Source organism: Juglans microcarpa x Juglans regia, chromosome 5S (assembly GCF_004785595.1).
Source record: "Juglans microcarpa x Juglans regia isolate MS1-56 chromosome 5S, Jm3101_v1.0, whole genome shotgun sequence".
Lineage (NCBI taxonomy): Eukaryota > Viridiplantae > Streptophyta > Magnoliopsida > Fagales > Juglandaceae > Juglans > Juglans microcarpa x Juglans regia.
This window is the reverse complement of record NC_054603.1, coordinates 628,025-641,400: the sequence shown is the minus strand read 5'-3', so window position 1 is coordinate 641,400 and position 13,376 is coordinate 628,025. Positions and strand designations below refer to the sequence as shown.

The 13,376-nt window shown below is 35.5% G+C and overlaps 2 protein-coding genes across 5 annotated transcripts in view; both read left to right on the top strand.

Moving 5' to 3' along the window:
* LOC121268571 (protein BUD31 homolog 2-like) lies at positions 1-2,948 on the top strand. 4 transcript variants are annotated; one of them, XM_041172894.1, is made up of 5 exons: positions 1-144; positions 230-287; positions 1,524-1,625; positions 1,737-1,924; positions 2,362-2,948. In XM_041172894.1, the coding sequence occupies exons 3-5, from the start codon at positions 1,532-1,534 to the stop codon at positions 2,515-2,517; spliced, it is 438 nt and encodes a 145-aa protein (XP_041028828.1). In that variant the 5' UTR covers positions 1-144; positions 230-287; positions 1,524-1,531; the 3' UTR covers positions 2,518-2,948. The 4 variants fall into 4 exon arrangements, with proteins under 4 accessions (XP_041028828.1, XP_041028829.1, XP_041028830.1 ...); XM_041172895.1 differs by having other exon boundaries at positions 22-144; positions 233-287; XM_041172896.1 differs by having other exon boundaries at positions 48-141; positions 225-287.
* Positions 2,949-7,044: 4,096 nt separating this feature from the next.
* LOC121268567 (1,4-alpha-glucan-branching enzyme 2-2, chloroplastic/amyloplastic-like) overlaps positions 7,045-13,376 on the top strand; it is a 61,174-nt gene continuing 54,842 nt past the window's right edge. Inside the window, exon 1 of the mRNA XM_041172889.1 lies at positions 7,045-7,080. The gene's annotated coding sequence lies outside the window, so the exon portion shown is untranslated. The remainder of the gene's footprint in view (positions 7,081-13,376) is intronic.

Sequence of the window (13,376 nt, the reverse complement as noted above, 5' to 3'; positions counted from 1 at the left end):
CCAGCTGCCCACCTCCACTGTACCATATATGAGGGCGTCGCCTGCTAGAGCTTTATCAAGGTTTTGTTGCAGCGAGTGAAAAACACAAACATACATATCTGATATCACTGCTCGCTCTCTCGCCGGGAATTCGTCTCTCTCCCGGTATATGTATATTTATATATCTATGTATTATCGTGCTTTAAAGTTTCTTACACCCTACGTCCAGCTAATTCTTGCAGTTTTGCAGCAGAGTTAAGCTTCTGAACCTCGAATCTCAAAATTTCTTACTGATTAAAGACTCGGAGGTATGTTGAGTTTTGGCTTTTGGGTGTTTATTTTTTTTTTCCATTGTAAGAATCGTACTTCTGGGACTCTGAAGTTTTGAGCTCATTATGGTCTCTGTATTTTGTTCTGAATACCATTGAAATCGGGTTTTTAGGGGTATGGTTGGTGTGGGATTCATGTTTCAGGCAATGGGAGTCAGAAAATTGGGTGTATTTTAAGAGACCGTGCAATTTCAAGAATTTTTCTTAGTTTTGTTATATGACTTTTAATCCTTAATGGGGAATTTCTCTCGTGTTTGTGTATGTGCGCGCACGCGCGCGTGTTAATTCTTTTACGTTTTGACTATGAAGGACATGCCTTTAATATGGCTTTTGAGTTGTTGTATGTTTCGCTTCTGCGCCGAAGCAAAGCATGAGAACTATATGAAAAATCCTATTCTGGGTGTCTCTGGATTAGGGATAGATCTACTTCACAATATATGCTACTGTGCCCATCTCCGTCCGCAAAGGTGATAAATATTATATAGTATTTGATGGGGCTGAGATTGTCGTGTGAGGGTAACTACGGGTTTTGAATGGTCAGGTAGCGCATCATGTGGTAGTAACAAGAGTGAGTGGTTGATACTTATCAAAAAAAAAAAAAAACAAGAGTGAACGATTGATATTCTTTTGACTTTTGGGTTGAAGTATCAAGGCCTTGGGTGTGTTTGTCTTCCTAACAATATGCTTGGAAAATGTACATTAGATGGCAAAGTCTTACATTCGATTAAAGTTCTATTTTACATCTACCAACTTTGATTATGAAATGCTCTGAGGATAGTTAAGGTAATTTGGTGGTGGTCACTGGACAAGGGCTTTATCTGCTTCATGTCATAGAAATTTAGTATGCTGTACTACGTTGTATTTTGGACACCCTCTTGTTGTGTGGAGATGAAGTAAACTAGTAATGCTACTTGAGTACATTTATCATTGAGTATGATTTTAAAACATTATATAATAATATAGAAAATACTGGACCTATTTTGTGTGGAGATGAAGCATTACCCATTATTGGGTTTGAGTTTGTGTTGGACATTCAAACATATGCTCATGCTTGTGTATATAAACAATTTTATAGTATTGCATTCTTGTTGGATATATTTTACATTATTCCTTGTGAATTCATGTTAAAATGGTAGATGTATTTAAGGAATTAGTGGGGGAAGATCGGGCAGTTTGTATCAATTTAGGTATTAATCGTGGTCTGCACTTTGGCAGGTAGAAGAATGCCAAAGGTGAAAACAAACCGTGTTAAATACCCAGAGGGCTGGGAATTAATTGAGCCTACTCTTCGCGAACTGCAAGCAAAGATGAGAGAAGGTTAGCGTCTTCCCATCTAATGCATAGTTGGCACGGCTTTTATTTTATTTTATTCATTCTCACATAGTTCACTGAACGCAGTGAAACTAACAGTCATTATTCTTTGATCAGCTGAGAATGATCCACATGATGGTAAGAGAAAATGTGAAACGTTATGGCCTATTTTTAAAATAGCACACCAGAAGAGTCGCTACATTTTTGACCTTTACCACCGGAGGAAGGAAATATCCAAGGAATTGTACGAGTTCTGTTTGGATCAAGGCTATGCTGACCAGGCTCTAATTGCGAAATGGAAAAAGGCATAGTCTCTAATTCTCTAATTCTCAAGCAGTAGTTCATAAACACGTAATTCACATAGTAGAAGAGTATAAGCATGAACTTGATTTCAGGGAAAAAACACGTGCAAGATGTTTAAAATCATATTATAGATCCTGATGTTAGCATCATCATCATCAGGATTTACTTATCAAAAAAAGAAATAAATCTTGATGTTAGCGTTTGGGGTATAAGGAAAAAATACTTGATTCATTCAAATTAGTGTCATAATTGGGGAAATGGTTTGACATGAAATGTCACTGTATACAACTTCTTTGGAAAACCAAGGAATATGCCATGAAAGCATGAATATTTTCCTGTCTATTTATCTATGGAACTACTATAAATGATATCATTGGTTCCTCGCAAGTTTCTACATTAATTTGCCTATTTGAAGTTCAGAATTCTGTTTAAATTGCAGCCAGGTTATGAACGTCTCTGCTGCTTGAGGTGCATTCAACCACGGGATCACAATTTTGCTACCACTTGTGTGTGCCGGGTGCCACAGCATCTGAGAGAGGAGAAGGTGATTGAGTGTGTCCATTGTGGTTGTAAGGGCTGTGCAAGTGGGGATTGATTCTGCTGGCCTTCCAAGAATGACAAGATTCCCGGTTTCGGCAATGTGTAAAGTCTCTTCTTGGTAATCATTCTGAAGCTGGCCCAAGGCAACTGGTAGCACAGTGTCTGTATTTGGTATTTGTTTTGAGAATTAACCAAACATAGCTTGAGAGTTTAGAGCATGAATCGAAAATCTTTCTTAAAGTTTCGAGTTACATCGAGTACGATGTTTCCCACCATCGATTGTTAGATGCTGCTTATTGTGCTCAAGTTTTAAATTTGTTATAAAGTACAATGAAACCTTAATGTTTGCTATAGTCTGTTGCGGTCGACTAGTTAAATTTGTTCTTTAGATATTATCAGTTAGGATGGGTGAGGTGACAGCCATCTCTTTATGAGTTTGTATGTGACATTTGAGCTGTGATGATTATTATAACTTTGTCGTGTTAATTTAACAGTTTTTTACATGGAAAATAGTACTTTCTAAAAGTAAAAATAAAGGAGCATTTATTATTGAGGGGAGGTAATTATTACCAATCAAAGTCCAATTGCCATTGGTGTTAGCGGAAGTACACCAGCGATTGCCACTACTGCAAGGTCTATAAACATCCAAATTGAGGTATAGTTTTACTGAGAGACAAAATATAAGTGGGAAAGTTAGGGCATCGACTTCTTAGAGTAATGTTAGGTAGAAACTTCAAATAGAAATATAAGTTTTCCTTATTTCAGCATTATTAGTTGTTTGACTTATTCATCCATCTTAATTCTTATCGTACATTAATTATCATCTCTAATCACACTCGTCTGTGTAGTGCATTTTAAGAGTCTTTTTATTTTGAGTAATATTAAATATAGTTATGTGTTGTGTAAATGTAATACATTTATTTTAAAAAAAGTAGTGAAATTTATTATTAAAAAATTAATTTTTTTATGTAAGTCTTATATTTATTTTATTTTTTTTAAAAATGAGTGCGCATCATTTACGGATTCTATGACTGTAAAAATCATTTGTGTTTCACATTTTATAGCGATTGCCTATATTAATAACTAAAATGGAAAAATACATAAAATGCGCCTCATCAACCATTGTGATTAAATATAATAAAATTGAAGATTAAAAAAAAAAAAAAACATAAAGTGGTTTGTCCTTTTTTCAAGAGAAAATATCGTTGCAGTCGTGATTGCGCGGCGCTTGAGTGCGCAAGCGCCGGCACTCAAGTGCTGCGCAATCACTCAGAAAAAAATAAATATATACAGGATTTATATGAAAAAAATTAATTTTTTAATAGTGAATCTTATTATTTTTTAAAGTGACTATACGACGTTTGTAAACTCTACGACTATACGTAGTATTATTCATTTTCCAATTATAGTGCTTCAAACTTAGAAGGGAAAACAACAACACAACTTTTTATAATTTCTGTCTGATTATGCCCTTCGTCCTATGCATTTGTTGGTAAAAGAGAGGAATCTGATCCATTAAATTATACATGAGGTTACAAAAAAAACCAAATGCATGAGGTCAGTGTGGGGGAGTGTGGACTCAATCGTCCGCCTACTCACTGACCAGAAGTTTAATGGGTGGGTTACAAGTAGCAAAAAACCCGCAGAAAAGAAATCCGGGCCTGGTCAATATTGGACTGGACTTATTAAATCACACCTTGTACCCCATCTTTCTTTCAGTTGGAAGAGAAGCCTCAAATTCAATTCAACCTTAAAAGTCAAGGCTTCTTCACCTATTTACTTCAAATGTAATATATTTATATAGAGGACCAACATATTTGAATATTTCTTTTCTAGGTGGGTATATTTAATATATTGCTTGATGCTTTGGTCTAAGTTGGAATTATGAAGAAGATGAGGTTGGATTTTATTGCTTTATAGCGCGATATTTGGGGGACCCTTCATTATTTTTAGTAGCTAAATAGTTTTGAGTGCTCAATCCTATTTATTGTCTGTCCCATTAAAACAGAGAAAGTGACGTCTGTATCGTGTCACCTTATTTTTGACATGGAACGTTTTATTTTCTTTTATGGGTTGAATTCCCATGATCTTGATGTTCATATGGGTTTTGGTTCTGTCCTACTTCAGTGTATGTGAGATATCTTTGACTATGGATATGGTTTAATTCTTTAGAATGACGTTAATCATTGCGTGCGGTGCGACTGCTAATCATAACCAACACCCAACTATTATATAACTACTACTTGATAAAATATTCTCTCTTTTTTAAAGAAAAAAAAGAAATTTGAATGCGTTTAAATTAAAAAAAAATAGAGGAATTATATTTGAAGTTTTGAGCAGAGGATTGCGTGTGCAGTCTCATTAATGAATGAAAATTAAAAAAAATCATCATTTTGAAAAAACTATTTTTATAATTCTAAATTTTTTTAAAACATAATAGTTACGAAGGCTTGCATGAGTCCAAATCGTGAAAAGATTCATTAAAAGTTATATTATTTTATCACATTAATATAATTTTTTTTAATTTTAAAATAATAATAATATTAAAAAATAATATTTTATTTAATTTTTATTTAAAATCATTTTATCTCTTTATCCAAATCGTGAAAAGATTCCTTAAAAATTTATTATTATAAACATTTTTATAATCTAAAGAGATATAAATAATTTCGGCAATCTTAAGATTAATTAATATTATAAAGTTTATATATATTAAATCCATCTTTACATAAATAAGTAATAAAAATATAAAGACATAACACTGTAGAAAACTTTAATCCATTAAATGAGACATTAACGTCTAAAGTTTTTTTTTTTTTTTTTTTTTTTTTTTTTTTTTTGTAGATGAGTTGAAATAAAAATTAAAAGTTTAATAAAATATTATTAAAATATATTTTTTTAATATTATTTTTTTAAAAAAATTTAAAAAAATTTGAAGTGTATATTTTATTTTATGTAAAATTTTTAAAAAAATTATAATAATTAGATAAAATAAAATAATTTTTTTTTTTATAAAAGTGAACCAGCGCGTAATGGTTTCTGCATGTACCACCCCATCTACTGAGTTGCAGGCACAATGTGGGACACCGAAATTTATATCAAAATTTTATATACCCCATACGGTTAATATTATGAAATTTTGGTCGTATTGGGATACTTAGGATCTATCTAAGTTGTTTTTTTAATTTGACAAATAATCCTTTATATAAATCCCTTAACATTTTTGTTATCTATCAATATAAAAAATACATGGTAATTTCTTAACTAGCTATTTTTTTTTAATTGAAAAAAAAGGTAAACAGATCCACATGCCTCGTTTAGAATTTGGATTGAACTAAGATCAACTCAATTCAGTCTAATTTTAAGCTGAATTTAACATCTAAATACTCAACTCTTAAATCACTAAATTCATTTCAATTAAAAACCTATTTACACGTAGGACTCGAAATTTTTTTTAACTCAATACCTCTTTATTCGCAGAATTCATATTTTTTTTTTAAAATTCTCATGAATACATTTAAACTCATATTAACTTTTAAATACATCTAAATTAATTTTAAATAAATTTTAAAAAATTTATTCTATCATCTCAATTTATTATTATTTATTAAAAAAAAAAAAATCAACTCCTTTCAAGGTCTAGACGGCCCGCTAACTTAAAAGACGAGATCCAACTACTATCTAATTCGGCTTCACGAGTATGTTTTGACTTAAGAGGCAGTACATTGAATCAATTATTTGACACCTTTTTGGAAGTTGAGCAAAATTATTTGACCTTTCTATCATGAATCCACCCCTTGGCCAAATAATATATTGTGGATCCGGTGCTCGTTGGGGTGCGTTGCGAATCCGCGATCTTCTCGGAACTACCACGTTTTACCTCGTAAGCAATTAAAAAAATAAAGGAAAAATAAAATGATCTTGGAAGGTAAAGTACATAATTTATTTTAAGGATTACTACTTTATTTGTATTTATTTATTACTAATAATTCATTTCAAATTTTTTATTTTTTATTTTTTATTTTTTTAACATCCTTAATCATTAAGAAAAAATTAAAAAAAAATATAATTTTACTAATAGTCACTTTTTTAACTATTAAGTAAAATTTAAAAAAAAAATCAAATATAAAAAAGTAGTAAATGAGTAGTAGTAAAATTGTAACTCTATCATTTTCCTTATTTTAATGATACGATAATATTTGATTTATAAAAAATAAAATAAAAATAATTTTTTATTACAAATTAAATTTTTCTATATCAACAATATAAAAGATATATTTTACACACTAACTTGATATTTTTACTATTAACCATTTGATTCACCATCAAAGGAGATTGTTAAGAGGATCCTTGAATTTGTTATGTCCTTCTTCTTACGTACGTATTTGTTGCTTACTACCCACTAGCATGTGTCACGCATGCATGTATAGTCTTTTTTCTTGTGATTATTTTCACGCCTTTTTCATGCCTTCCACACACACACACACATATATATAATAGCATTTTGATTATTTGATACTATAGAGCTGCTAGACATATAAAGAAAGCTCATAAAAGGTCCACACATTGATGGGATACACTGTCAGTGTACCACGTCCTCTCTCTCTCTCTCTCTCTCTTCTTTTCTTGCCTCTCCCCTTCTCCTCTTTTCCCCACCCCTCACTAATGTCGCCGCCAAACTTGCCTCGCCCTTCATTGATGTCGTTGCCGCACCCCTTACCTTCCTCGCCACTCATTGTCGTCACCCTTCACCCCCACCTTTGTCATCATCGTCGCTACTACCTCCCCTCACCAATAGATACGAGATCTCTCTCTCTCTCTTCTCTCAATTGGGTTGAGGGGATGGAGAGGGGTTGGGAAAGAGAGAGGGAAAGGGGGAGGAAGGGAGAGATACGAGGAGAGGTAGGAGAAAGAGAGAGAAGAAAAAAAAGAAAAAAGAAAAAGGAAGACGTGATACATTAGTAGTATGTCGCATCAGTGTGTGAAATCTGTTTGTTGAATTCTTTTATATCTATAATGTTTTTATTGGTGCTCTGGTACTGAAATTAAGTACCATATATGCGCAAGAGCTAATAATCAATTTAGACCACTTGAAGTAGGTATGTACAAGATGCAGTACTTATAGTTGACACTATTTTACAATTGAGTAATATTAGATATATTTATGAGTTGTATAAGAGCCACACACTCAAAAGAGTGGGGTTTACAATTATAAAATTAACTTTTTACTTAAATTTTATATTTACTTAATTTTTTAAAAAAGAATATGCGACATTTGAACACTTTATAACTGTAAATATCATTTCTTTATATAATCTGATAAATTATTCTAAAATATTTTTTACTTAAATTTTATATTTACTTAATTTTTTTTAAAAAAAATATGCGACATTTGAATACTTTATAACTGTAAATATCATTTTTTTTTATATAATCCGATAAATTATTCTAAAATATAGTATATGGTTGTCGACTAATGCAGCCTAGGATAGGACCTGATATAGATAATCAATTATATATCCATTTCTATATTATTAAATGATATGCTGAAGTATAGCTTTTCTATTATTAATTACTCCTCTCGGTACTCATCGATCGAGGTTGAAGTTGAAGTTTTTTTTTTAAACCAAGGTTGAAGTTGAAGTTGAAGTTGAAGTTGAAGTCGAGCGAGCTAGCCAGCCAGCCAACCCCCAGTAGTCAGTACTCAACTGAGTCAACTCATTGTGGCATTATTAAATGAAAAAATATAAATAAAATAAATATTGGAATATACGTAGATCACCGCGCGAACTCTGCGGCCAACTGGAGCCGATCACTTCATATAATATGCAAATACGACAACTATTTTTTTATTTTTTATTTTAAGGGAAATACGACAACTAATTAATCCTTTCAGTAATCAATAAATAACTAAATTACATACACCACCCAAGTGGCGGGATTGAGTCAAGAAAATGTTGCGAATATTATTGCAAGTGTTTTACTTTTTTAAATATAACACGAAGAGTGCCAATAAAGTTTTGTTTAAACTAAAAGATCATTGTAATGACTAGCTACTGATCATGTATACTGCGTCAAATTAATTGAATGAATGTACGTTGAATGTAGAACATGATGATCATGGTCGGGTCGTTTAATCTTATTTTTAATTGGATGTTCCAAATTGGCGAGCTTTTCTTTATAGACACCCATGCCAAAAACCACCATACAATATATATATATATATGAGATATATGAGATATATATTAGTAGGAGATCATTAATTCGTGATAAGCTGCAAATTAGTCAATCCAATTGAAAGTCTAATTAATCTCCAAGATTTTTAATGTCGATAATGATATCAAAAAATAAAATATTATTCTTATTGCTTCGAGTTTATACTGTCTGCGTTTCCACATAAAGAGATACTGATTAATATACTAGACTTTTGAAACACGGCATTATCAACAAGAAAATATAAGAATATGTAGTAGTGATCATATTGTTTAAGTGGCTAGCTAAATGATTGAATCCAAAAATATTTGTGAGAGCCCAAATGTATTGACTTTAACTGTTTGTTTAATCAGTGATGATTGTACAACGTATATTTATGTTGTTTATACGAGTAAATATATGAGTGGAGGGATTCTTGATACACCCTCGACATGATCAGACGACAATACCTTCTCGATCACACACATGTGATATATAATGCAGTACATATGGTGCACAACCTCACCAAAGACACCTGCTCATATTTGTTTGAATCATGTTTCACGGCCTGGACAATTTCATGCAGGTAGTGGATAAGCGATCACCTGCACAGTAACCAAAGGGGGAATCTTAGGATCCGTTGATCCTCCAATTCTTAAGTCAGTGATTGGTGAAGGAGATGATGAATAGTAGTCAAGATAAGAGTGTATGGTGATAGTGATAGATTATCTTGTTTGCTACTGGTAGTGTCTTATTTATAGTTACCGACCTTATCTCCATGATAATGGGGTGTTGCATAGCAAGAGATAATATGCTTGTGCTGCCGATTCACCGAGCTACTCCTATGGTGTCACTTCGCCGAGCTATGACGTGCTTAGGGTGGTTGTGTATTGCTCGGGCCTTGGGCCGTATTGAATGCGGCATGCCATATGCTCTGCGGGCATGCCTTATGCTCTGGGCCGCATTGAATGCGACATGCTTTCTCTTTAATGCTGGGTGTAAACCGTCGCAAGTCTTTTCATCGGGTACTGAGTGCTAGGTTTCTTCCCTCTTAAGCCTTGCTTGCATTTCCTGTCTTACTTCCCGTTGTGAATAGGATCATACCCGAGCCTTGACCTAAGTTTTATTGTCTGTCTTAGCCCATATCGTGCACCTGAGCCTTAATTCGGCCCATGTCTCCAGCTTGGTTCAATCTAGACCTCATATCTAGGTTATAACCTAGGCCCTGCTCTTGGCCCAATGTAAGAGATTTTTCCCCTTTACAGTATTTCGTAAATTTTTAACACACTCGTGGGTTGAGAATTCAAAGATTTTTTTTTTTTAAAAGAAGATCTCTGACCTAGTCATGTAGAAGGTGAACGGGCCCGAACAATCATTAACGCCGTCCTCATTAATTAAAGCTGCTTTCTGGTGTGCCAACTTTGCCCGAGCCACTAGCTCTGACTTGCTAATAGCTATTCACGATGCAAGTCCCAGTGACCTGCTGAGTTTTGTGCAAACAAGCATGGTCTTTATATCGGCCACAAAGTATAAAGCAGAGGAACCAAACCACCAGCTCTGACCTGCTAACAGCTATTCACAATACAAGTCCCAGTGACTTGCTGAGTTTAGTGTAAACAAGCTCAGTCTCTAGATCGGCCACGAAGTATAAAGCAAAGTAACAAAACCACTAAATTTGACCTGCTAATAGCTATTCACAACGCAAGTCTCAGTGACTTGCCGAGCTTCGTGCAAACAAGCCCTGTCTCTAGATCTGCCACGAAGTATACAGCATAGGAACCAAGCCACCAGCTTTGACCTGCTAACAGCTATTCACAACGCAAGTCCCAATGACTTGCCGAACTTCGTGCAAAATTGCTGCTTGCGATGCATTGACAGTGATAGAATCCTCATCAGGAAAATCTCCATCAAACAAAATCTCCATCAATAAAATCGAGTCACTAAACTCTCGCAAGCTCCTCACTCGCGCTTTATGCGATTAAGTTCATCTCACGCACCATTCGAGCTCTGCACTTGCGCTTTACATGGTCGAGTCCATCTCCTGCCCCATTCGAGCTCCACCCTCGAGAAGCATTACTAGGCCCAGCTCAAACTGAGGAAATAGGAACATAAAGAAAGGAAAATATGAGTAGAAAGAAAAGGAAATAGGAGCATAAAGAAAAGTGAGGAAATAGAAGCAGAAACAAAAACTGAGGAAATAGGAGTAGAAAGAAAAGCTAAGGAAATAGGAACGCAATAAAATCGAGTCATTAGACTCTTGCGAGCACCACGCTTGCGCTTTACGCGGTTGAGTCCATCTCCCGCTCCATTCGAGCTTCGAGCTCGAGTTTTAGGACGGACGGATGAACACGGATCAATGGGGAATCGATGGAAATATATTGAGGAAGAGCTTCAACCTTATCTGTACAGTGAGATATAATGATCTATGAGTAATTGTAAATAAATATATTATAGTGGAGACTACCCTCCCTAAACTCCCGTGGAAGTGGGCATATTGCCGAACCACGTAAATTTTAGTGTTCATCTCTCTTTATTTTCCTTGCACTTATTTTCCACTCGCTGCAATGGACGTATGAACCTGTTAGGGACCTCCGTTTTTTCCATAAACATTAAGGACCACAAGCTCACATTGATGATGATGGTGACCGAATAGAACTTGCCAACTTGCTTGGTACTCAACTTCCGTGGCAATGGAGGGACAAAGTGTATGGTGATTGCAATGCGATGGGCACATCTAGGGTTTGTTCTTGGATGTGGCTCCAAAATGATGGGCTAGAGTTAGATGAGTGAGGTGAGGTTAGAGTTTTAGGTGATAGGCGACTAGGGTTGCCGCCTTTAGGATGATGAATTAGGTTTTCGGATGCAAGACAATTAGGGTTGCCGAGATTGAGGGTTTGGATTAGGGTTGGATGGTTTGGAGAGAATTAAGGAAAGATTCTTAAGTAGTAGAAATCTATTTAGGAAAGTGGTGGATTCAGTTTTGGCTAAAGTGGATAGATTGGGATTGACTTGAGGTATCTTAAGAGTAGAGAGATTTAAGGAAATTGAAGGTGATTATCAATTCCTTAAATCAAGAGATTTGATTTGGAGGGAAACAATGAATCCTAAATGATAGGAATTTCCTTATAGAGCTTGAGGAATTCGACTAGGGTTTTATGAAGGATGGAGGCAAGGCTAATTATGGAAAGTGGATTAGGGCAAACACAATGGTGGTTGAATTGTGTATGTGGTAAAAATCAAATGAATGAATGAGCATGAATGGTGTTTGATAGGCGAGAACACACAAGAATATTATATGAACAATGTAAGAACAATGCACATAAAATAATAAGATCAATGGAGAAATAATGGAAGACAAGAGATGAACTGAATAATACTCATAAGATTGATAACTTGGATCACACTTATTCACGAATTGTAAAGTGTGATTCTCTCCTTAGGGATTCACAGATTGCACTCTAATGAGCCCAAGTGCTAAGCACCAAAAAAGATGATCTCAAGAACAAAGTCGTCCAAAAGGAATTTGTCAAAAGATGTAAAAGAAAAGTTTAAGGGTCATATTTATAAAGATTACCAAGGTGGAAACCCTCAAAAGATCCATTGAGAAATAATTAAATCAAAAGAAAAGAAAAGCAATAACATAGGTTGTAAGGGCCAAAATGGCCTGTGGCATGCATTGGCCCATGGGTGAGCTAGGCTAGTTCATGGCTCATGGTTGGGTTGGTCTGGTTCAAGGCTTGGTATGGTGCACGACATGGTCTGCTGGTGGGCATGACAAGGTGCCATGCATGGGCCTGCTGGTGTGCACGACGTGGTGCCATGCCAGGCCTATTGTTGGTCTAGGCAGTACACCATGCGTGCGTGCTGCATGGCCCAGGAGGTGGCCTGGGCGTTAACTCTGTATGGCCCAGGCAGGTGGCTTAGGCGTTGGTGCTGCAAGGCATGGGCTAGAGCCATATGCTGGATGGCATGCCTGATGGGCATGCCACTGGCCTTGCCTGCAGAGCATGGGCTGGCATCGTGCGTTGGATGGCATGCTTGTGAGTGCATGCCACTAACCTCACTAGCTGCTACTGTTGGGGTGCTTGCAGGGGTGCGCGCATGGGCAGGCGCATGGACGTGCGCCTGCTAGGTTGCGTGTTGGGTTGTGCGTGGTCACTAGCCTCGCCAGGTATGTGCATGGATATGCACATGCTGGGCAACACACGGCCAATAGCCTCACGGGACCTCTCATACATGTTAAGGCATGGGTTATAACACATATGTAGGCTGGTTGTGGGGCTGTCTTAGCATGTCAAGGGCAGTGACATGGCTTGGTCTAGGACCACTTTCTTAGGAATCTCGATAGAATTGCTACCGTATAATCATATCGGAACATTATCGTGAACTTCAAATAGTTTACATTGTGGCACTATCGGTATAAATTTATTCATACGCGTAAAACACGATATGAATAATATTTGAAAAAAAAAAATAGAGAAGAAAAAAAAAACAGCGGGACCATGTATTTTTTATCCATTGGCTTGGTGGCTCTTTCAAGAGTCTGACAATATATGGTAATAGGATCAGAGCGCGATTGATTGAGTTGAGCCAATGATGCAGATGTGTTCCGTGTTGGCAGCGTATTTTCAACGCCGACAGTGACCAATATTAAACACACATGACGATCTTTCTAGAAATACATTCTAGAAGATATTTGGACAGGAAAAATTCTAGTTTGTC